The sequence below is a fragment of the Typopeltis vanoorti genome, chromosome 16, assembly GCF_054136105.1.
Source record: "Typopeltis vanoorti isolate ZY-2024b chromosome 16, IOZ_Tvanoo_1.0, whole genome shotgun sequence".
Lineage (NCBI taxonomy): Eukaryota > Metazoa > Arthropoda > Arachnida > Uropygi > Thelyphonidae > Typopeltis > Typopeltis vanoorti.
In genome coordinates, this window is record NC_143564.1 from 112189128 (window position 1) to 112214873 (window position 25746).

General features: G+C 35.9%; 1 protein-coding gene across 1 annotated transcript in view; it reads left to right on the forward strand.

The window, feature by feature from the left end:
- Cbp80 (Nuclear cap-binding protein subunit 1) overlaps positions 1 to 25746 on the forward strand; it is a 462862-nt gene that overhangs the window by 32839 nt on the left and 404277 nt on the right. The window contains exon 4 of the mRNA XM_090406510.1: positions 21451 to 21535. Coding sequence (XP_090262636.1) covers positions 21451 to 21535 — 85 coding nt within the window. The remainder of the gene's footprint in view (positions 1 to 21450; positions 21536 to 25746) is intronic.

Sequence of the window (25746 nt, forward strand, 5' to 3'; positions counted from 1 at the left end):
GTATTTTGGTTTAACCAATAAGAATACAATTTGGTCAATTAACCTCGTTCATTCAGTATTCAGGTAGATACCCAACAGGGTGCACCACGAGAAGGTGAGGATTGGACATCAGGTCAGAAGCCCTGGTCGATTCTCCGCATTCCTTTAAAGGCTATGTGGAGGTCTCCTCTCAGTTTTACAGTTTTGACCCTTAAGCACCCCGTCATGTTATTATTTATTTGGTTACAAATCACTAAGAGATACAATAAGGTAGATGCAGTATGCTTTTACATAATTACTCACATAAATTAGAACAAAATAGTATAGATGATAGCCAATAGGAGCTGAAATTATTGCTTGGTGTCCTAAAATAAGGGTTTGCTGGAAAAGAACTTAAGTTGGCTGAATGTGTACCATCCAAATTCTTGGGATTTTTATGCCACCATTATTGTTAAGATTAGGATGGTTGAGCAAAATTTCACAGGCTTCTTTAAATTTTCATTCATACCAGGTTTTTGTATGAGGTAAGAAACAGGTACCTTTCCAATCAGTTTGGTGTAGGGTGTTATGAATGTGACCTACATGGCCTGCTTTACCAAAATTGTTAATTTAATTTGTTGTTTGTGTTATTTTTTACGGATTGGAACTGTGCATCCAGTTTCACCAATATAAGGTAAGTTACAGGTGCAATGGATTTGGTATACACCAGTGTGGGGGATCCTTGGAAAAGTTGTTGTTTTTTTTTAATTTTATAGGTGATTTAAAAGTAGCATTAAGATTGTAATGGTGTAGAATTCTATTTATCAGTTAAGCCTTTAATGTATGGGATAGCTATGGTTTCTGTAATCTGTGTTATTTGCATTTTTTGATGAAGTTTTATAAAGAAATTTTTGATGGTATTTTTGCTATAGCCATTGTTTATAAATGTATTGTTAATAATTTGTAATCCCAAAAAATAACAGTATTCAAAACATGGATGAATTTGGGATTTGTATATAGGTAGTTGGTTGGATGTAAAATAGGCTCTTGAATGAAAAAGAATGCAATGTTTCTTGGATGCTGAAGAGGCTATTGATGTGATGTGTTTTGCCAGGAAAGACTGGAGGTAATCTCAGTCTAAGCAGAGAGATCTGATCTCGTCTGGTGATTTATGCATTACTGAGAGTAAGAGTATGTGAATTGGGACTTCTTGCACAAGAAAAGGCATGACTGTTTTGGTGGCATTGAACATAAAAAGGTTATCCTCCCCTCATTGAAGGATAGTATGTAGATCTATGTTTATGTCACTAGTTGTAGATTATATTGTAGCCTGGGATGTCAGGCTACTGCATGGTTTGTCAGATGAGTAAGATGGGTGAAGAGTATTGTCATCTACAAAGCTGTGGATAGAATTAGTGGTTATTGTGAGAGTAGGTCATTTATATGCATGAGAAAGAGATTAGGTGATAGGACAGAGCCTTGAGACACTCCAGCATTGGTGGTGAAGCTCATAGAGATGAAGCTATTGTTACGTTGTTGTTTTCTCTCTATTTTCTAAACTTATATACCTCATTAATCTCTATTATCTTCTCTAATATATAGCCTAACTTGATTCTATCCAGAGATATTCCCTTTTCAGATACTGGCAAAATTGATATTATGCTGCGCCAGCCAGTATCCTATAACAGGAAATAATTCAAGCTCAGGGAAATATTCCTAGACTCATTGGCATACACTCTAATATACACTTCACATACAGTTATATAGATTTCAGTACTTTGCAGTCATGATCTATAATCTATTCTTAAATATATATACCCCAATTCTTCCCACTATGGTTCTAATTTCATAAGTGGTAATTTGATATCTCGAATTCAGGCATGACTCAGGCATATGCAATAAAACATGTTTATTGGAACTAAAAGACAAGTACAACTAAATTGAATCAAAATACTAAAACTTCTAAATCTCATGCTAAGATAGATAAACAATTCAAAATTAATCAAATTCACTTAGACATATCAAAATGTTAATCATACAAGATTAGAGTGGAAAGCAATGACTATATCACATTAATTTAAGATCCTCTCATGCATGCTATTCATATTGTACAACTTGTTGCTTTCTCAATTAAGGTTATCTACCAAATATAATACACTTATAATTTCAGTCATATTCAATTGGAGATTCGTTCCTGACAATTCCTTGTCCAACAGAACTAGCTGTTTCAAATATGAAATCTTATCAAAGTTCTCTAAAGGATTGTCCACGTTACTTAATCAAAACACAAAGATCTCTACATTACCCAGTTCTTTCTGAAGGTCTATTAACTACCATGTGTTGTTCTGGTCATCCTTTGATTGGCTATCTCAGCACCTGGCTTTGTGGCTATGTTGTCCTTTCTACTGCTGCTGGACACAAACTAGTTTCTCCCGCGACTAAAGGCTATCTCCGCTCCTTACAATGGGACATCCAGCTACTCTCACGATTCTGCATAGGCTGACGATTCCAGTATGGCTCCGCATGGAATCTTCTCCAGCATTATCAGGAAAACAGCCCGCTGTCCGACATTGTTGCATCCTGGCTTGTCTTTTCTCCGACCACCAGTCAAGAATCCTTGAGATGAAAATTCGGAAAAAAGTTTTGCAATATGGCGCTCATTGCCTTATATTCTGTGTTCGAGTGCCTTTTTTGCTCTTTTTTTGCTGTATCCTTTTCCGCACAACCCTTTACTTATAATGCCCATAAGTTGATCCTTTACTCTCCCTTTTGCTGTTAGGTGCTGTCTTTGAGGAAAGTGCACTTACGTCACTTTCTGCTTACGCAAAAAGTGCGTAATAATATACCTTTCCATGGTATATGTCCATTGGTGAGAAAAACTACAAGGTCAGCTGTTACGTTATTTTAGATAGCTTAATAGGACACAAATTTAAGCTAATATTTCTTTTACATAGAATCACTAATTTGACATAATTCTCTAATTTAGTCTTCCGTTTGGCAACAAATATTTCTAATACATTAACCATATTAATGCACATTTTCATATACAACAAACAAGGTCTTTCTTACTTACTGCTGGTGTGCAGGTATTATCTTAAATTAGTTAAATTAAATTAGTTAAATTACCATGTTGTTCTGAATGAACAACTTCTTAGAAAATCCTCCATTCAGGATCTAACACTATCTACTATGACTTCTAGAGAATAACCAGAGAGAAAGCTGGCTACCCAGTTACAGAGGATGGCAGGGAGACCAAAGGATGGCAATTTGTTTAGTAGGCCTTGATGCCACACATAGTCAAAGGCTTTGGAAATGTAAAGGGCGACAGCACAAGTTTCTCTGAACCTTTCCATGCTATATATCCATTGGTGAGAAAAGCTACAGGGTCAGCTGTTGATCTTGATGGCTATTGGTAGGTCTTTAAGTAGTGGAGAAGTTGGTTATTGATGACTTTCTCCATTCTTTTGGAGAGGTCAGAGATGATGGCAATTGGTCGGTAGTTTGATAGTTGACTTCTTTTGCCCTTTTTTTTGGAATAGGATGGATATTTGTCTTCCGTTACATCGGTCTTCAGAAAGACGATGTATCAAACTATTGACCAATTAGTATCTCAGGAGTGGTGGTGAAGATTTTAGAAAAATTAGTTAGGGCCGCATTCAGAAATGGGTTGACAGTGAATCTCTACTTTGCAATGAACAACATGGGTTTACCAAGGGAAGATTTTTAGCAACTTGCTCACATTCTATGACAATGTTACCATTGAACTAGACAAGGGGAATGGATACACCATGATACTTTTAGATTTTTCTAAGGCTTTTGACAGAATACAACATGACAGACTGCTGCATAAATTGGAGAAAATGGGTTTGGGTTATACATCAGTAAGCCATCCTCTTATCAATGCTAATGTTGAATAACCCAAACCCATTTTCTCCAATTTATGCAGCAGTCTGTCATGTTGTATTCTGTCAGAAGCCTTAGAAAAATCCAAAAGTATCATGGTGTATCCAGACTCAGATATCAAAAAGTGGTATATGGGGGGATCTTAGTCTGCAAGGTTTAAGGTAACAAGTGGTGTACCACAAGGATCAGTTCTTGGTCCACTGTTATTTAATCTGTACATTAATGATATTGGGAAGGATTTGACAAGCGACATACAGTTATTTGCTGATGATGCAAAGATAGGCAGGGTAATCATGAATGCTGCTGATATGCAGTCCTTGCAGAATGATTTGAATAAGCTGGAATTGTGGGCATGGGAAAATGGGTGTCAGTTCAATGTCAGTAAATGTAAAGTCATTCACTTCGGCATGATTACCTATCCAATGTCATATTATATTGGTGGGATTAGGCTAGAAGAAACTGATGAGGCTAGGGATCTTGGAGTGTTAATAGATAGGAAGTTGAAGTTCAGGGGCCATGTGGCAAAGATTGCAAATACAACTCAAAAGATAATTGCAATGCTCAAACAAACGTTCACATGTAAAGATAAGGATGTTATTTTGCCTCTTTACAAGGCCTTGATAAGACCTCACTTGGACTATTGCATGCAGATCTGGTCTCCTGGTTTCCGATGTGATTCTGATATATTGGAGAGAGTACAAAGGCGAGTGTTAAAAATGATATCAGGATTGTGGAATGCTGATTATGAAGACAGGTTGAGAATTTGTAGATTGCAGACACTAGCAAACAGGAGAAAGAGGGGGTGATATGATTGAGATGTACAAACTGCTGAAAGGGTCATACAGGATTTCGATTGATGGGATTTTTCAATTTATGGAGGGTGGGGAAAGGATGAGAGGGCATCCTTGGAAGCTGAGAATGAAAGCTGCCAAGAAAGGTGTAAGGGCTAGATTTTTCTCTCAGAGGGTGGTGCGTGATTGGAATGGATTGCCATTGGATGTTGTGAGTGCAAGCAGTGTGAATGAATTCAAGAATAAGTATGATAGCTGGTGTGTGTAGTATATGGCCTCCCTTGATGAGTCTCTGACTCCCTGGAGGTGTCTCTTAATATTAATAATAATAATGTGAGATTGCTTCCATGTATTGGGATAAGTACCAGATATGTATAATAAATTATAGAGACGATGCAGGAGGGATGTTAGTTCTGGAGCACAGTGTTTGAGAACATTTGGAGAGATGCTATCAGTAGTTTTAGTAGTAGTTTAGTAATAATATTTAGTAGTTTTCTAATGACTTTTTGTCAATAAATTATAGGGGCATACGGTTCTTGAATTCTGGTATGGTAAGAGATGATTTCCATTGGTTTTCTGTGCTGAAGTTTGAGGAAAAGAGTGATGCCAGGAGGTCAGCTTTATCTTTGGGTGAAGTAACAGTGGTGCCATCAGGATGAAAAAAGAGGTGGAAGTGCAACAGAGCAGAAGTTGCGTCCAACGCAACTCAAAGGCACTCCTATTTGGATTGGAGGCAAGTTTTCTGCTGTTACCCTTTATGAAACTGAATTTGGATTTGGTGATGATTGATTTGCATATGTTGCATGCTTAGTGTAGGCAGTGTATGAAGCTGGAGTTCTAGAATGCGAGCCACATGCAGTAAGCTGAATTTTTTTTCTTTGACTGCTTTGATGCATTTTTGGTTGTACCAGGGCTTGGAAAGCAGATGAGGATTATTGGTTGAGTTGGGGATGGCCTTCATACCAGTGGGAATAAGTTCTGTTAGAGTAATTTCTGTGACTCATTCACAGCAGATGCTAGGGGCAGGTTAGTGGAAGTTAGTGGAATAGTCAAACCAAGGAAAGGAGTAGTAGAAATTCTAGTGGTCATCCAGGTTGACTCCTTTATAGTATCAGAGAATGTGAGGTCAGGAATGGTTGAAGGAGGGTTATTCTGTGAGAGAGGAGAGAGATGTATGCAAGATTGTGGTCCGAGTTGATGCGAGGAGCAGTGACCTCTATGGTGTATCTGGAAGGAGCACCAGTCAAAAAGAGATCCCGAGTATTTGGAGAGTTAAGAAGGTTATCAGCAATTCAAGTGGTTAGATTTATGATTTGTGTTAAGTCATTGCCTATAGGAAAGTTTTTGCTTCTCATCCTGCTTGGTCATTGGTGTTGGAGTAGGGGAGTAGTTGGAATTGTGGATGCTGAGGTCACCTAGGAGGATGGCCTCACTATTTGAATAGCTAGATTGCAGGTGGTCGAGTTTCATGGAAAGAATGTCAAGAGATCTGAGTGGTTATCAGTGTTTGTAGACCAGTAAATGCAGGAAATGAATGTTCCTAAAAGGTGCAAGGAATCTCTGAGACAGAGAAGGCCAGAAGCAGGGATTCTAAATTAACAGTTCTCTGTTAGGCTATGTTAGATTTCACAAAAGCACAGATACCACCCTTTTGGAGAAAATAATTGTGAAGTGTGTAGTTTGGTACAGGAGGTGGACAGTAGTAGATGTAGCTGCGATCTGGGTTTCTGTTAGACAAATTTATGTTCTTGTATTATAGTGTCAGATGTTAGTAAGGTGGGTATCAAAGTGAGTTTTTAGTGAACAGACCTGAGCCACACCCTATCAAAATGTGGACACAGGTACAAGACAGTGACTATCAACATGATTTTATACTCCTTGCCCCCCCCCCCCCCCTCCCTGCATACAATAATGAATAAACAGGTATATAAAGGTTGAAGTAGCCCTTTAAAGTATCCTCCTAAACATATTGTAGTTTTGATGTGTATGTCTTGATATTAATGCAGATTTAGATAATTTGCAGAGTTCATACTGTTGACTCCTGCTTGATGGACAGAACTCCTGGCAGAAGAGCAATAATAATTTGCAAGTGAGGTATTATTGTTATTATTATATGGGCATCTCCATGGAGTCTGAAGACTCATTATGGGAGACCCAATCTATCATACTTTCCCTTGAACCCATTAACAGACAAAGCACTTACAACTGACTGGCAACCCATTCCACTCATTCCCAACTCTCCAAGCAAAAAATCTATTCCTCGCTCCCCTATTAACCACACATTTTATTCAACTTCCAAGGATGATCCCTTATTCTGGTCCCTGTAGCCAAGTGCTGAAACATTTCTTCTGCATCTATCCTATAAAAACCCTTTAAGCAACTTAAATGTTTCTATCATATCCCCTCTTTTTCTCCTATCAACCAACTACTGCAATCCACACATCTTCAATATGTCTTCATAAGGATCATTCCACAGGCCACTCGACTCTGAATCCTCTCCACCGCTTCCTCATCCCTAAGAAACCCAGGGGTCTAGATTTGAGCAAAGTAATTCAAATGTGGACATATTGAAGCCGTATAAAAAGGAATAACTTCCTTATCTCTACTTGTAGTCTTAGAACCTCCCTTATGCAAAGGAATAATTTTGCCCTCTTTCCACTCTCTTGGAACTCTACTAGAGTTGAGACTTAAATTAAACAGCTTAGTCAAAGACATTGCCAGTTCTCTTGCACATTCTTGCAAAACCCTAGCTGATATCCCATCTAATCCCACAGCTGTATTTATGTGGAGATTCTGCAGTATCATAACAACCTCCAATTCATCCAACTCTGTTCCCACATTAGTGTCTGTCACATAGGTTAAAGTAGTAACCTCACTAGAAGATATATGCTTGCAAAGTGATTACTCAGTAACTTAACTATTTTATCTGTTTCCAGCTCCTTGTGACCATCATCACTCATTTTGTTCTAAGATTCATTGCAAATTATAATTTGGACTGTAGTACTCCAAGATCTTAGCCTTAATATAACATACACTTATGTTAAATTATTGATTAGCCCACCACTATTGCTGTATTAAAGATATGAATTTTTTCTCTGACCATGTTATAAAAAAATCAGATATAACTTTGCAGGTTTCATTTTTTCTACTGGAGGCCAGACCAGTAGAATAATGGTTGATCAAATCATGTAGTGTGTGTGTGTGTATACTCCAGATGATGACCTTAATATGAAGGTCAAAACATCGAGAAATGAAAGTAATTATTCTTAACATGGTTATAGTCAGGGCCGGCGGAAGCGGGCATGCGGGCGCCGCTGGGGGGGAGGTGCGCCACTGCCAGGGAACAGTTCATAAGTTAATTTTTTAAGAAACAAAATTTTTATCATAAAAACAAAAAATTCTTAGAATGATCAATATTAAAATAAATAAGGCTGGATACACCGAATAAAAATTTAAAAAAAGTATATTGCCGCCTCTTTGATCAGCCAGCTGTTTACAATTTTGCAGCTGGAGCAGGCTAAATGCTTGCCTGCAGAATGTTGTATCTACTGCAATCTATCTAAAGTGAAACAGTGAACGGTTTTTATGTGCAGAAACGAATTTTTGTACAAAACATTTGTTTCTAGTTAACCAGTCATATGGTATGCATCTCAGTATGCTACTGACAGTAGTGCAGTGCCGACTATTATTTCGTCTCTGTGTCGTGTTGTGTAATAATTTCTTGTGGGTATAAAATAGAAATGGAATCAAAAATTTAAAAAAAAGTTATCCAATGCACAAAATCGTAAGCGTCATGCTGCGAAAGAAGCAGATATTAAGAAACAAATTGGGGCTCTTAATAAATTTGTTAAAATATTAAAATATTCTGATGCAGATTGTAACCAACTCAATGCATCAGAAATCAGAGTTGAAGAACCGTGCACATCATCCAGTTTGCATGAAAGTATTATTGCAACTATTGAACATGATTTAAGTGAAAAATAGTTAAGATTTAGTCAACTACAACAAGATTTAGTTGTAGTTGACCACGAAACTAACACATTGTTAGTGTCTGTAAATTTAGAAGATCCAGGTGAATGGGGAAATATTGATGAAAAATTACGAGTTGGTTTAATTGAAATGGGGCCTGTTCAAAATAAAAATATAATATATCCCAGAGATACATATGGTCGTAAATTTGGCGACACGTATTATAATAGAAAAATGGAAAACGGGTGCTCGTGTCAAGAACATGGCTCATTTATTCTGAAACTTTAAATTCTGTTTTTTGCTTTTGTTGCAAACTTGTCGCACATACTGAATCACCTACTGAGTCTTGTAGAAGATTATAACGATTGGAGAAATGTAAGTACAACTTTACATAGACATGAGACTAGTTTAACTCACATGAAAAATTTCTTAAAATGGAAGGAACTTGATAAAAATTTAAAAAAACAAAACTACTACTGATTTCCAGACTCAAAGCATGTATGAAATACAAAAGAAACAATGATCGAGTGTTTTAGAACGCTTGATTGAAATTATAAAATTCCTTGGTAGTCTAAATTTAGCTTTTCGCAGATCATCTGATAAATTATGTGAAAGGAATAACGGCAATTTTTTAAAATTAGTCGAACTGTTTGCTATGTTTGATCCCATTATGGAAAATCATGTTTAAAGGGCCCTACAAAGAAACAATAGGGTATACTATTTTAGTAAAGACAGTCAAAATGAAATATTGGAAACTTTAAGTAACACAATCAAGTGTACAATTTTATTATCAATTCGAAAGTGTAAATATTATTCCATAATTTTAGACTGGATACCTGATGCAAGTAAAACAGAAGAAATGACCATTATTATTCGTTTTGTTTCTTGTGACAATGGAATTGTCAATATCAGAGAAAACTTTTTAGGTTTTGCAGATATATCAGATTCCACAGGATGTGGTTTATGTGCAACAATAATGGAACAACTGGAAAAATGGAACATTCCCATTGAAGACATGTGAGGTCAAGGGTATGACAATGGGGCAAATATGAAAGGGAAAAAAATATGGGCTCCAAAATTTGCTTTTGAACAAAAATCCTCGAGCTTTTTACGTGTTATGCGCTGCTCATACTCGAAATTTAATCGTTAACGATGCAGCCAAAGTGAATACAGATACAATTAGTTTCTTTGCACTTATTCAAGAAATATAAAATTTCTTTTCATTCTCTTACAAACGTTGGGCAATCCTTGTAAAGTTCTTAAAAAAATTGAAACAGCTCAGAAACGCGACGGGAAAGTAAAATTAATGCAATCCGCCCTCTACGATATCAGTTAGGAGAAATTTATGATGCACTTTTTGAATAATGAATTTTAAATTTTAAATAATGAAAATTTTAATAAAGAAACCCAGCATGGAGCACAAACATTATGTGCTAAAATAAAGGACTACAAATTTATTTGCTCTCTTATAACTGGGCATGATTTACTTAACAGAATAAACCCTGTGAGTAAAATTCTTCAAGACAAAAATATGAACATTACACTTGCCTTAGAATCTATCGAAAAAAATATTCTTACAAGAGTATCGATCAGATACAAATTTTAAAGAAGTTCTAAAAATGGCAAAAGAACTGAGTGAAGAGATGGATGGAGAACAAGAATTTAAAACTGGTACGGAAGTTCGATGACGAAAGAAGACACGACAATTGGACTACGAGCATCATGACGAAATGCCACAATCGCCAGAAGATAAATTTAGAGTGAATGTGTTTTATACACTTCTAGACGTTGCAGTGTGTTCGTTAATAGAACATTTTGAACAACTAAAAACATATTATGATAATTTCAGTTTCTTGTATAGATTATTACAAATTAATAATGAAGATTTACGAAAAAATTGTGACGATTTAAAGATTCTCTTGAAGGACCACGACAATAAAGACGTAAATGCAATAGAACTATATGACGAGTTATGTGCTTTCCGGTATATTTTTTGGAAGGATAATTTAAATATTCAAAACCCTTTTGATATTCTTAATTTTATTGTGTCCAATAATTTATCTATCCCTAACTTTTCAATTGCTTTAAGAATACTATTAACCTCAACTGTTAATGTAACAAGCGGTGAACGTTCCCTTTCCAAGGAACAAGCATGTTACAAAAAAGGCTTGTTAGTTTGGCATTAATAGCTATTGAAAATGATATATGTGCAGAATTAGATGCCATTATTTCTAATTTTGTGAATATGAAATCAAAAACCTTAAAATTTTAATAAAAAAAATTTCCAGTATATTTATGTAATTTAATTTATTTTCTGTTATTCTGTAAAGATGTTATTTTTTGAATACTTATTAAATGTTCTAATTATTTCTGAATTTTTTTCTTATTTTTTCATCTATCTTGAGTTTCTTTTATTTTCCTAAAAGAGAGTTCCACTTATAAAAATTATTAAAAATTTTTACAAGTTACTAAGAATTTAGTAATTTGTAAAATGCAAGAATTGTTTAAACTTTAGTTCAAATAAATTTTACCTTTAATTAAAATTCATTTTAATTTTGTTAGCGATTTGGGTCGGTGAGAAGGCTATAATCCCTGCATCATTATATTCAATGATTAAAGTGAAGTGGCTTTATTAAAATTTGCTTTAACTTTTGAGAATTTTTTGAATACTCGGTTTTTTAACGATTATCCTGCTTAGTCAACACCACCGGTTCATTACATTTAGCGAACCAATGTGTGGCTGTTCTGTCAAAATTTATTTAAGAAATTTCAAATAATTTAAATTTTTATTATCGTAAAAGAACCACACACTCCCAGATCGTTACAGGGGGCCCTTAGATAGAAATTGCATGTGGGCAACAAAGACTGTAGCGCCGGCTCTGGTTATAGTCTCCATAATTTATAAAAACGAATGCTGATCACCTTGTAACATTAAAGGAAAGGATCGATTGAGAGAGTTTGCAGGGTTTTTATCTTGTTCAAAAAGTAAATTATACAAAATTATGACAAAATATAATTTTTGTCAAGTGTAACTTTCTGGCCACACAAAGAAACTTGTGAAAACAGTCTCATCCAATTTTAATGATATGATGATATCTCATTGCCTATGTTATTGTTGATAATGATGTTTTCTCCCTGGTGCTGGACACCAGAGTTTACTACAGGGGATTTGAAATTGGAAGCGATCACTGTTTAGTCTTGAGCAGGATAAAATTGAATTTCATATTGAAAAGAATGACATATAAGAAAGTTTTAAAGCTAATAAAAGTTGAGCAGTTCTCAGATGTTAACTGTAGACTAAAATACACAAAGATTATTGAAGAAAAAATGAAAGAGTTTGAGAACAAGAACCAAAAAACCTTGAAGAAAACCCTGATTGATTCAGCCAGAGAGACATGTGGTGATGGTGAGGTTGTCTGCAAGGATAGAAAAATCAGAACTCCATGGTGGACACAGGAAGTTAAAGAGGCAGTGAAGGAAAAGAAGAAAGCATATCAAAAGTTCCTGGCAAATAAGTCAGCTTCTGCTCTTATAGAATACAGAGACAAATTTAAGAAAGCTAAACACTGTGTAAAACTAGCTAAACAAAAGTCATGAGAGGACTTTGTCAAGAACATAGAAAATAAATATCAAGAAGGTGGTAAGATATTCTGGAGGTTGTTGAAGAAGCTATAGAAATAATAGAGGAAAGAGTGCTGTAAAAGGAGTTAGAGATGATAAAAGTGACATGAAAATGGAAGAAAAAATGTCCTTGAAGTATGGAGTAATTACTTCGAAGAATTGCTAAATGAAACAAGCAGTGATAGCACAGTGTAAAAAACACTCAACAGGCATACAGTCAGGAATACATACCCATATTGAAGTAGAAAAAGCCACCAAAGGCTTGACCTGTGGAAAGGCAGATGATATCAAGTAGATGATATTCGACCAGAACTGCTGAAGTATGGTAATATAAAAGTCTTACAGTGGCTGCACTGCATAGTTCAGAAAGCCTGGACAGAGGGACAAATTCCTGATGATTGGAGTAGAGCTCTAATAGTACCCATATATAAAAAGGGAAATAAAACTGAATGTGAGTATTACAAAGGTATTTCCCTACTGAGTGTTCTGTGCAAGATTTATGGCAGTATACTTGAGAAATGGTTGAGAAGAAAAGAAAAGCTTGCTGAAGAACAAGCTGGATTCAGATCAGATCTTCACTTTATGAAATTAGTTGAGAAAGCATGGGAATATAACAAAGATCTGTATTAAGTTTAGTCGATCTGGAAAAGGCATATGACAAGGTGCCAAGAGAGAAGCTATTCAATATGCTACAATTATATGGTGTCAATGGGGCATTATATCAAGCAATACTTAGTCTGTATTTGAGTTATAAATCGGCAGTTAGAATTGAAGGAAGTACAATAAGATGGTTTAATGTTAAATCTGGTGTGAGACAATATCCCGTCTGTTATTCATTATCTATATGGATCACATTATGAAGGAAAGTGGTATTAAAACACTTTCATACCACAAAGTAGTATGATATCAGAATTGGAGATGTTAATGTCAGCTCTTTGCTTTATGCGGACGATGTGATACTTCTAAATAAATCCGCTACAAGTTTGCGAGATTCGCTGACTAAATTGAATAACTGTTGTAATAGACATGGTATTGAAGGTCAGCAATAAAAAGACAAAGACAATGAAAATATGTAGAATTGTTGAAAATATCAACTGTGTTTTGAATGGGCAACCTGTGGAACAAGTAAAATATTTCGGCTTCTTAGGCATGATTTTTAGTGAAGATGGTAAATTAAATATGGAAATAGACAACAGAATCAACAAAAACTGGTATGGTAGGAAGTCAATTGAATAAATTCATATGGAATAAGAGAGAAATTAGTCGGAACACTAATTTATCTGTATACAAGGCAGTGTTCAAACAAGTTTTAACTTATGGATCTGATAGCTGGGTCAGATGTAAAACACTTGACCAAAGACCAGAGACCACAGATATGAGAGTCCTGAGAAAAATTAGAGGCATGAACAGATGGCATCAATGGCTATATCATATTAAAAACGAGAATATTAGGAAAGAACTTGACATTGTCTTCATCCAGGAATGCATTAGCAGAGCTAATCTCAGGTGGTATGGTCACTTGAACAGAATGGGCGAGGAAAGAGTAGCAAAACAAGTGTTCTCTACCAGGTTGGCAGGAAAACAACCCAGAGGAAGACCAAGATATAGGTGGATTGATACGCTACAAAGTGCTTTAGAAGATAGAAATATAAGATCTGATAATGTTGGAGTCTTGACAAGTAACAGACTGATTTGGAGGAAAATTGTAGATAGGAAGTTAGTAATGATGTAAATTTTTCATGTAGTACTATCATATCCTGTACACCCCTTGAGGGTACATGTCGGGAATTTGATGATGATATACGATTTTGCCACTTATGTATGGAAAACATTATCTTCTTTGATTTAGCACTTGGTATCTATGGGGGATAGCTCTTACTGAGGAAACTTCACTAGAGGTCTAAACTGGTCTGGGTAATGGCACTCCTCATAATGCATAGCAAATGTCTGAAGAAGGATTTGCTAAACGTTAAGTTACTGGGGCTGATATGAAGTCAACATCCTCAATATACAAGTAGCTATTTGTGATGATATTTCAAGTGCACACTTGTTTGTTTACACTTGACATAGAATAAACTCATTATAATTCTTGTAAAGTAGAATTGGCTGTTACTGTGTTTGTTCATGGCAATGCTAGCTCACATGCCGTAGTGATGTTCCAGATATGATGTGAACTCTACATTGTTCTTCATCCAGACCTGTTTTGTCAGACTATCTCTTGCTACTGTAAATCAAAAATGCTTGGATAAGTGATCATTTTGCCTTTCAATGATTGGCAAAATGATCAAAGGAGGTATTTCACATCTGGCTTGCCTCTACAACAAAATCCTATCCCCACAGGTAAAAGGAAAACATGAGCATAGTTAGTTGCAATCAAAATGAAACAGACAAACATGTTGAAAAACATTCCACTTATATTGTTTATAAATACTTTATAGATACTTGTTAATTGTGATCATATCACAATTAACAATTCACTTAATTTTACTGTATTATTTAATTCTTTATTACCATTATGATATGTATGTTTCTCAAATCAACAAACCTAAGGCATTTTTATTTTTTTAGAACTTAAATTGCATTCAATTTTCAGTTGAGGACGAGTGTATATGTGTTATATTCAGTTTCACATATTATACAGTTACTCTAACTTTTCTACCTCACTTCAATATGTAATTTATATTGAAAGTTTAGAATATAATAAATTTAGTTTAATCCTTTATCCAAGTGTGAGCAAACAAAGTTTGCGCCTGAAAGTATCTTCAGGACTGGGGTAAGCTAGTACAACACCGAGCAACTCGTTGCAAAGCTAGAGCAAGCTTACATCACTCCTATCTCAGTATCTCCCATAATGCAAAACACATCTCCTTGCGGATATGTATAATGTTATGCATTAAAGGAAGAGCCACTACCCAGACTAGTTTCGACTTTTATTGAGGTCTCTTCAGTGGGAGCCAGGCCCAGATGTGGAGATACCACACAGAAGCAATAGCACAGTCATCTCTACCTATAGGAGTTGCCAAAAGGTATGCCACCTTTTTTTATTAAATTACTATGGATTTAGAGAAAGATGTTGAAAGTTTATTTTTCACTTGGTTAGACTATAATAAATTTAGTTTAATCCTTTATCCAAGTGTAAGCAAACAAAATTTGAGCCTGAAATTATCTTCAGGACTGGAGTAAGATAGTACAACACTGGGCAACTCGTTGCAAAGCTAGAGCGAGCTTACATCACTCCTATCTCAGTATCTCCCATAATGCAAATCACATCTCCTTGCGGATATGTACAGGGTGTTCGGGATAAATTTGACAGTTTCGTAAGGAAAAAGAAAATCTTCTTTGTATCTATTAAATTTAATGAATTGACAAAAAAACATTACAGGCAGAGTTAATTACAATACTATCAACAAGATTTACTCAAAATAACCACCATTAGCATCGATCACAGCTTCAATTCTGCTTCGGAACCTCGAACAAGCTGATGCTACAGTCTCCCTGGGAAGGGCCGCAAAAACTGTTTTAATTTTATCCATTAACTGGGCTTTTGTATTACTGGAAGTGCGATTGGTGTCTTTTTCAACTGCGCCCCATACAAAATAATCCATGGGGTTAAGGTCTGGGGAGTTTGGAGGCCAAACATTTGGACTGGTGAAGTCGTAGAAATTTTCAGACAACCATTTTTGACTTTTCCCAGAGGTGTGGCAAGGGGCCGAATCCTGCTGCCATACATACGGCCTACCATTGGCTACCCTTGTTATCCAGGGCTTGACTACAGTTAGCAACTCCACGAACAAAGCCCGAATTCCAATGCCAGGGTTCTTCAACACCTGTTCCTGCAGATTTGCGAGGAATTCTGCTGTACGAACGCAATCAGATCGTCTGCTAGGGATCCTTCTTCTTGATACATCCTCGTAGTCACCATTGCAAGTCTCTAGTTCATGCCTGATTGTTTTTACTGTAATCAGGGAGCATTGGGCAGCAGTCGTAATATCCTTATTTTGATGGCGGGCACGAATCATCATGATACAAGTTATTCTCTTCCATGATTCAGGTGGGTTCCAGCTATCCATCCTTTCTGACATCTTGTATATGAATGAAGAAGGGTCCAAACTTTTAAATGAAGAGAAGTGTGTGTTAATACATGTAACTTATAGAAAAATATAATTAATTATAAATATGTCAAATTTATCCCGAACACCCTGTATAATGTTATGCATTAAAGGAAGAGCCACTACCCAGACTAGTTTCGACCTTTATTAAACAGTAAAATGCTGATGTGGCTTAACATGTTGACTGCTATTCGCCTAATGTATAAACTTGCCACTTGTTCCAATAGGTTGTCAGTATTTTCTCTACAGAAGTATATAATTATGATACATTTATCACTGTCACTGTAACTATAAACTTTTCTTTAGTGAAATACTTTTCAGAGCTTGTGTGATTGTATTACTGGTTGAAAGTTTCAAGTCCAGCATGAGGTGGAAGTGGCCAGTTCATTAGAGTGGTGTGCTAACATCTCCATGCAGCTACCATAAGACAGTTATCAGCTTGCTACCACTTCCAAAATATTCATTGCATTTTATTTTCTATAATATGCAATATATTTCTATAAAGGGAGGGGGGGGGTTTCTATAAAGAACCCCCCCTCCATTTTCCTTAGTAAAGGAACAGAAATCAAATTATCTCATATTTGGCTTATGGATAAATACTTCTTTTATATATGCCATCTAAGTGATATCTCACCCTGAGTTGTATGTCAGTCATCATCATCAATATCTTATCTTCCTATCTACAATTTCCCTCCAAATGAATCTGTTACCTGTCAAGACTTCAACATTATCAGATCTTACATTTCTATCTTCTAAGGCACTTTTTACTGTATCAATCCACCTATATCTTGTTCTTCCTCTGGCTCTTTTTCCTGCCGACCTGGCAAAGAACACTTGTTTTATTAATCTTTCCTCTCCCATTCTGTTTAAGTGACCATACCACCTGAGATTAGCTCTGTTAACACATTCCTGGATGCTAACAATATTAATTTCTTTCCCAATATACTCGTTTATAATATGACATTGCCACTGATGCCATCTGTTCACCCCTCTAATCTTTCTCAGGATTCTCATAACTAAGGTCTCTAGTCTTTGGTCAAGTGTTTCATTTCTAGTCCAGCTCTCAGGTCCATAAGTTAAAATTGTAGAAAGTAAAAATTACTTGGTTTCTTTAAGTTAAAATTGGTTTGAACACTGTCTTGTATACAGCTAATTTAGTGTTTTGACTAATTTCTCTCTTTTTCCTTAAAAATTTATTCAGTTGAATTCCTGCCATACCAGCTTTGTTGATTCTGTTGTCTATTTCCACATTTAATTTATCATCTTCATTAAAATTGATGCCGAAGCAGCTGAAATGTTTTACTTGTTCTATAGGTTTTCCATTCACAATGCAGTTGATATTTTCGATGCTTGTGCCTATTTGTATTGTCTTTGTCTTATTATTGCTGACCTTCATACCATATCTATTACAATAGTTATTCAATATAGTCAGGGAATCTTGCAGGCTTGTACTGGATTTATTTAGAAGTATAACATCATCTATATAAAGTAAAGAGCTGAGATTAACTTCTTCAATTTTGATATTGGGTTTAATACCACTTTTCTTCATAATGTGATCCATATAGATAATGAATAACAGAGGGGATACCGTACATCCTTGTCTGACACCAAATTTAATATAAAACCATCTTCCTGTACTTCCCTCAGTTCTAACTGCTGACTTACACTTCAAATAAAGACTAAGTATTGCTTCATATAATGCTCCATTGACACTATACAACTGTAGCACTTTGAACAGCTTCTCTCTCTCACTTGGCACCCTGTCATATGCCTTATTCTTTTCCAGATCTACAAAACTTAAATACAGATCTTTATTATATTTCCACGATTTCTCAGCTATTTGTTGTAACGTGAAAATTTTATCCTGACAGCCTCTATTTGGCCCGAATCCAGCTTGTTCTTCACCAAGCTTCCCTTCCACAATCCTTCTCAACCGTTTCTCAAGTATTCTTGAATAAATCATACCAGGAACACTCAGTAGGGAAATACTTCTGCCATTCTCACATACAGTTTTATTTCCCTTTTTATATATGGATATTATGAGAGAATTACTCCAATCATCTGGATTTCGTCCCTCTGTCCAGGCTTTCTGAACTATGCAGTGCACTGTAAGACTTTTATACCTCGATACTTGTCGAATATTGTCTACTCTCACTATCTTTCAACATTTCAGGCTTTATATGACTTTTTCTACTTCAAGTCTGGGTATGTATTCCTGATTGCATGTCTGTTGAGTGCTTTTTTAGTACTGTGCTGCCATCACTGCTTGTTTCATTTAGCAATTTTTCAAAGTACCGTATTTGCGGGCGTATGAGACACACCGGCCTATAAGACGCACCCCCTTTTTTTTGTACACATTTTTTAGGAAAAAAACTTTATCGCTGAATATAATAATGAATTTACAGTATTTCAAATATAAAGTAATAAGTAGGTCTACTTTCGGCTACTTAATCTAACTAGGAAAGAGTACTTACGTTTTAATCGTCAAAACCCAGAAATTCATCTCCAGAGCTAAATGAAGAGACATTTCAAACCTCTTCTAAATCAGAATCTGAGTCCTCATACAACAGACTGTCATCTGTACCATCCAGTGCATTACTAATGCCAAACTTCTTAAATGATTCAACCACTGTCCCAGTTTCACAGCATCCCATGAAGCTTTGATCCACTCATAAACTTGCAAAATGCCAGGCCTCTTCCTTCTTCATGATGGTGTAACCTCAAAATCTGAAGACTGCATCCAGCTGTTCCACTTCTCCATAAATCCCTTAAATGGTTTATTAACACATACATCTAAAGGTTGAAGCTAACTAGTTAGACTTCCTGGAATTACAGCTAACTGAGTTTTCAATTCCTTGAGTTTATTTTTAACATCTTCTGTTCTGTGAGAACGAAACTGATCCCATACTAGCAGGGCAGGCTTCTTCAACAGTCTGCCAGAGTGCCTAGTACAAATTTTATCCATCCATAACTTCATTCCTCCTCCATCCATCAAGCCTTTTGCGTGAACATGTACAAATACTCCTTTAAGTAGTTTTTCTTTGGGTAGCGTCTTCCTTTTAAAAATCAATAGTGGCGGTAATTTTGTCCAATCAGCACAGCAGAATAAACAGCTGTGTAGTGAGTTTTTTCATGCTCCAAAGTTTTAACAGTAACAACTTTTGTGCCCTTGGAATCTACAGTTTTGTTTGAGGGCACATCAAAAGTCAGCGGCACCTTGTCGATGTTTCCTATTTGCGCAAGTTCAAAATTTTCTCGTTTCCTTGCATTAATGACGAATCAATGAAATTCAATAATTTTTTCTTCATATTCAGCTGACATCTTTTGTGATATTTTTGTTTCAGTTCGCATACATGAATCTGGAACACCATGATGCTGATCCAGTAAAGTTGGCGATCCCGCTGTTAGTGGCTATCTCTTTTGCTTCATGAATAATCATTTTTGTAGATACTTAAAGTCCCACTTTTCTTGGTCAAAAATCCAAGTATTCAGTTCTGCTTCAAGTTCTGGCCATTTTGCAGTTCCATTTCATAGTTTATGTTTACTGTGAGTTGCTTTTTTTAGATCCTCTTCCTGATTCTGCCAAGATCTTATCATTTTTTCAGTTGGGGATGGCCCGAATTGCCTCTCTGCAGCCCTGTTTTCATTTTCTCTAGCATACGCAATCACACGTAGCTTGTATGCAGCATTGTAGCAATGCTGACATTTTTCAGCCATAATTTGCCAAGAAATTTAGAGAAAATTGAACGGCAGAAATTTATCACCATTCATAACAACCGCGACAACATGCGCATCCACTGAACTCTACATAACTGGGATGCTCTCACACACACTGCAAGGAAGCAAGAGAAATCGTGTAACTCAGAACAGAGAAAATTTCCAGAAATGAAAGTAATAAAAAAACTGAGTATCGGCGTATAAGACGCGCCCTGTTTTTCAGACCTATTTTCAAAGGAAAAAAGTGCGTCTTATACACCGGCAAATACGGTAATTACTCCATACATCAAGGATATCTTTTTCACCAGTTTTCATGTCACCTTTATCATCTCTAATTCCTTTTCCAGCACTCTTTCCTCCATTTCTGAGCTTTTTCAACAGCCTCCAGAATATTTTGCCAACTTTCTGATATTTATTTTCTATGTTCTTACCAAAGAGTTCCCATGACTTTTGTTTAGCTAGTTTTATACAGAGTTTAGTTTTCTTACATTTGTCTCTGTATTCTATAAGAGCACAAGCTGACTTATTTGCCAGGAACTTTTGATATGCTTTCTTCTTTTCCTTCACTGCCTCTTTAACTTCCTGTGTCCACCTGTGTTCAGATTTTTCTATCCTTGCACACAACCTCACCACATGCCTCTCTGGCTGAACCAATTCATTTTTTTCTTGAATAATGTTTGTGTATTTTAGTCTACAGTTTACATCTGCTCAACTTTTATTCGCTATAAAACTTTCTTACATGTTCTTGTTTTCAGTATGAAATTCAATTTTATCTTGCTCAAGACTTAATGATGATCACTTCCAATTTCTAATCCTGTGTACACTCAGTGTCTTGCACCTGGGAAAACATCACTATCAACAATAACATAGTCAATGAAACTTTTCTTATTCCTTGCCTCTGTCTGCTTCTAATAAAGCTGGATGCCTTCCTCCTTCCCACAGGTCTAGTAACTTTGAACCAGTAATATAAACACACATATTCCAAAATCATGTTAGTGCAACTCTGGTGTTGCAAATTTTGTATTTATTTTACAAACCTGTTGTGCGATTTCTGTCATTTATTTGCACGTAAAAAAAGTATTTAGTTTGATTTCACTATAGTTACTACATACACTAGTCTTTCCTTTTCTCCCCATTTGAAATACATCCATCAGCAACGAATTATCATGTAGTCTGCAACAATTTTTTTTGGCACAAAAAATTATACGAGACAACTGATATTTTTCATCCTGATATAGACAGCCAACTATGAGTTATCTTGTAAATTGGCTGTCATTTAACTTTAACTTTTAACTTATAAAAATTCTATTGCGTAACTTCCTGATTTATGTATGAGCTTCTTATTCACTTCAAATTTTTAAATTCAATTATATATATTTCAGTGTAAGAAAAATGCCTGAAAAAGTTACCATATACACTACCTTAGTTGGACTTCTAAATGCAAGGAACTACAATTTTATTGGAGAGGTAAGTTTTGTGTGTTGGTTTATATCACATGATTGAAAATAGTTAAATGTGATTGTAATTTACACAAGCCTTTAGAATTGACTGTGTGCATTCTGATATTATTTTAATATTATTTAAAAATAACCAAACTTATTTTGGATGAGATAGCCTAAATGCAAAACCTACTGTACTTTCATTTTTTTTGTACAACTGAGCCTAAAAATGAAAGAACCGAAAAATTGAGAACTTTCTAGTACTAGTATGTGTTGACAGTAAATAGAAATCTCTTAGATAAAATCTTCATCAAATTCCTGCTATGTACCCTCAGTGAATTGTTATCCCATGCATGAGAGGTTGATCAACTTTTAAGCATATCAGTGCCATGTTTGGGGTATTGAAAGAGGAAGAAACTTTTTGACATTTTTCTTGAAGAGTTTGTAGTTATTTGGAGTGCTTCATGAGGAGGGCTGTTCCAGATGACAGAGATAGGTGAAATAAAAGAGCAAGAGGAGAATCAGGTTCAGTGTGCAGTTGCACTGATTTAATACATTTAACAGGTGATGAAATTCTGGGGATCTTCCTACTTTGCACATTTATAGTGACAAAGGATTTGAGGTTTGGAGTGGTTGGAGGAAGGACAATTTGTGAGAGAGGAAATTTGTACAAGATTGTGATATGAGTTACTAAAAGGAGAGATGACTTCTCTGGAGTATTTGCAAGGCAAACCAGTTAAAAAGAGATAAAGAGGGTATCAGAAATTTGTGTATGATTGTGAACCAATTCACTGGAGCAGTGACTGGAACAGACATGCTGTAACATTGCATCTGTGAGGTAGAGGTTGAAGTGAGTCTGTAAGGGAGGGATCATCAGTGAGCCAAATTGTTCTCCTCTGAACAGCATCAACAAAATTTTAGGGAACTTTTAACTGCACCACACTAAATATGTGAGCAGTATACTAAAGATGGGGAGATTTGGAATTTATAGAGAGTTAGTATGGCTGTGTTGGTGAAAAATATCATCTTGAGCCAAAGAGAGCACCTAGTTTTATAGATGCTAAGGAAGCAATTGATGTGATGTGTTTATTCCAGGAGAGGCTGGAGGTAAATTTTAGCCCAAGCATCCTGTCTGGTGATTTGTGTTTTACTGAGGGTAAGGGTAGGTGAGCAGAGATTGGTGGCATTGAAGGCGACAGATTATCCTTGCTCCTGTTGAAGGATGCTATGGAAATCAGTGTTTACGGCACTGGTTAAAGATGATCTTGAAGCTTGGAATGACTAAGCATTGCATGCTTTGTCAAATGAATAGAATAAATGGAGAATACTATAATCAGAAAAGCCAGTGATTAGAATTAGTAGTTATTGTAATTATTGGAAACAAAGGTTGGGTGATGGATCAAAGCACTGAGGAACTCCTGCATTAGTGGTGAAGTTTGAAGAGAAGGCACCATTAATACAACCATAGAGTGCTGACTACTCAGTAACAGAAGGTGGCAATTTTTTTAGCAGGTCTCGATGCCAGGCATTATCAGAAGCATTGGAAATGTCAAGAGTGATAGCTCATGTTTCTCCAAACATCTCCATGGCACATGTCCAGTGGTAGGTGATGTAGGCTAAGAAGTTAGCTGTTCACCTTGAATAGTGTTGCTAATTAACTGATGGGCCTTTAGGTAGCAGAGAAGTTGACTGAATTTCTTCATTATATGAAGAGGGTTGAGGTGATGACAATTGGTCGGTAGATGACTTGAATCCCCCCCCCCTTTTTTTTTTTGTTGTTGAAAAGGTGAGAAAAGGCCACAATGGAATAAGTGCCTTTTAAGTATAGAAGATTGCAAAGATGATAGAGGACAGGTGTTAGCTCCAGAGCACAATGTTTAAGTACATCAGGATAGATGCCATTAGGAAGACTAAAAGACTTTTTAGTGTCTGAATCTTTTAGTATTCTTCTAATGTCTTTTGCTGAAAAACTACAGGAGGCATATTGTGCTCAGAGTCTGGTATGGTAGGAAGCAGTGTTCCTAGGTCATCTATGCAGGAGTTGATGCCAAGAAGTCAGCTTTATCTTGTGTGCTGTGACAGTATTACCATTTTGATGAGAAAGGTGAAAGTACAGATGAGATGAAGTTTTGTCTAATGTCTTTAGCAAGGAACCAGAAGATATGACTTCCATTTGAATAGGAGACAAGTTTCTGCTGTTGGCCTTTATGAAGTCGGATTTATATTTACTGATGATTGTTTTGCATTTGTTGTGTGCTTCAGCATAGGCTGAGGATTTCTGATGCAGGTCACCTATGGAAACTAACTTTATTCCCCTTTGACTGCTTTGTTATGCGCTTTTCTTTTAAATCAGGGCTTGGAAAGTGGATGAGAATTTTGGGTAAAATGCAGAATGCTTTCATGCCAGTGAAGATTATTTTTGTGGGTTGCTCAGAGCAGGTGCTTTGGTCAGTAAGTGTGGAAGTAATAGTCAGACCATGGAAGGAAGAGTAGAAATTCTAGAGATCTTCCTACTTTTCACATGGTTGGAGGAAGGACAATTTGTGAGAGAGGAAACTTGCACAAGATTGTGATATAAGTTACTAAAAGGAGAGATGACTTCTCTGGTGTATTTGCAAGGCAGACCAGATAAAAAAGATTTTGAGAGGATTGAGAGAGAGTAAAGAGGGTTATCAAGAATTTGTGTATGATTTGTGTTAGGTCATTACTTATAGCAAAGACTTCTGCATCTCGTTTTGCTGGTCTGTGGTGTTAAAAAGGGGAGCTAGTTGGATTTGTAGATGTTAAGGTTACCTAAGAATATGATCTAACTATTTATCATCATCATCAAATTCCTGACATGTACCCTCAAGGGGTGTACAGGATATGATAGTACTACATGAAAAATTTACATCATTATTAACTTCCTGTCTACAATTTTCCTCCAAATCAGTCTATTACTTGTCAACATTCCAACATTATCAGATCTTATATTTCTGTCGTCTAAGGCACTTTGTACCGTATCAATCCACCTATATCTTGGTCTTCCTCTGGGTTGTTTTCCTGCCAACCTGGCAGAGAACATTTGTTTTGCTAATCTTTCCTCTCCCATTCTGTTTACGTGACCACACCACCTGAGATTAGCTAATGCATTCCTGGATGCTGACAATGTCAAGTTCTTTCCTAATATCCTCATTTTTAATATGATATTGCCATTGATGCCATCTGTTCACGCCTCTAATCTTTCTCAGAACACTCATATCTGCAGACTCTACTCTTTGGTCAAGTGTTTTACTTCTGACCCAGCTCTCAATCCATAAGTTAAAACTAATTTGAACACTGTCTTGTATACAGCTAACTTAGTGTTCTGACTAATTTCTCTCTTATTCCATATGAATTTATTTATTTGACTTCCTACCATACCAGCTTTGTTGATTCTGTTGTCTATTTCCATATTTAATTTACCATCTTCACTAAAAATCGTGCCTAAGTAGCTGAAAAGTTTTACTTGTTCCACAGGTTCACTGTTCAACACACAGTTGACATTTTCAACGATTCTACCTATTTTCATTGTCTTTATCTTTTTATTGCTGACCATCATACCATATCTATTACAACGGGTATTATTAAGTTTAGTCAGGGAATCTTACAAACTTGTAGCGGATTTATTTAGAAGTACATGAAACCCTCGTATAACGCGGTACTTATACAACACGGTTTCGATATAACGCAGTCTAAAATTGAAGTAACCTTTGTTGAATGCGGTTTCAATATAACGCGGTCTAGAAATTGTAGTAGCCCTTTATCTTTTCATGTTTTTCACCGCGCGACTCAAAAATCAAATTTTATCTTCATTAAATTTGTGTCTGCCTATATCCCGCATGTAATTATAAGTAGTGAATTTATATTAGGGGAAATACCCTTTAGCACGCATATACCTCAATTGTTTACCGTATAAAACATTTATTATTGAAAATTGTCCTCGTTTCTGCCAGGAAAGTGCATTAGAAATCATAAGTGTGTGTTCATCTCAAGCTGAGCACTTTATTTTCTGGTGAGTTACAATACATAATGCTTGCTTTTTTGTGTAAAAAATTATTTTTATAGTAATGGCCACAAACTGCAACAAAAGGGAAAAAACAACATTGAAAACAAAATTAATCTCTCGAAGAAAAAAATTCAAAATCTTGGATCGGTTGAAAAATAGAGAAAAATCAGGAGTTTTTGCAGGAACTTTGTTCGAATTGTTGATTCATTTAA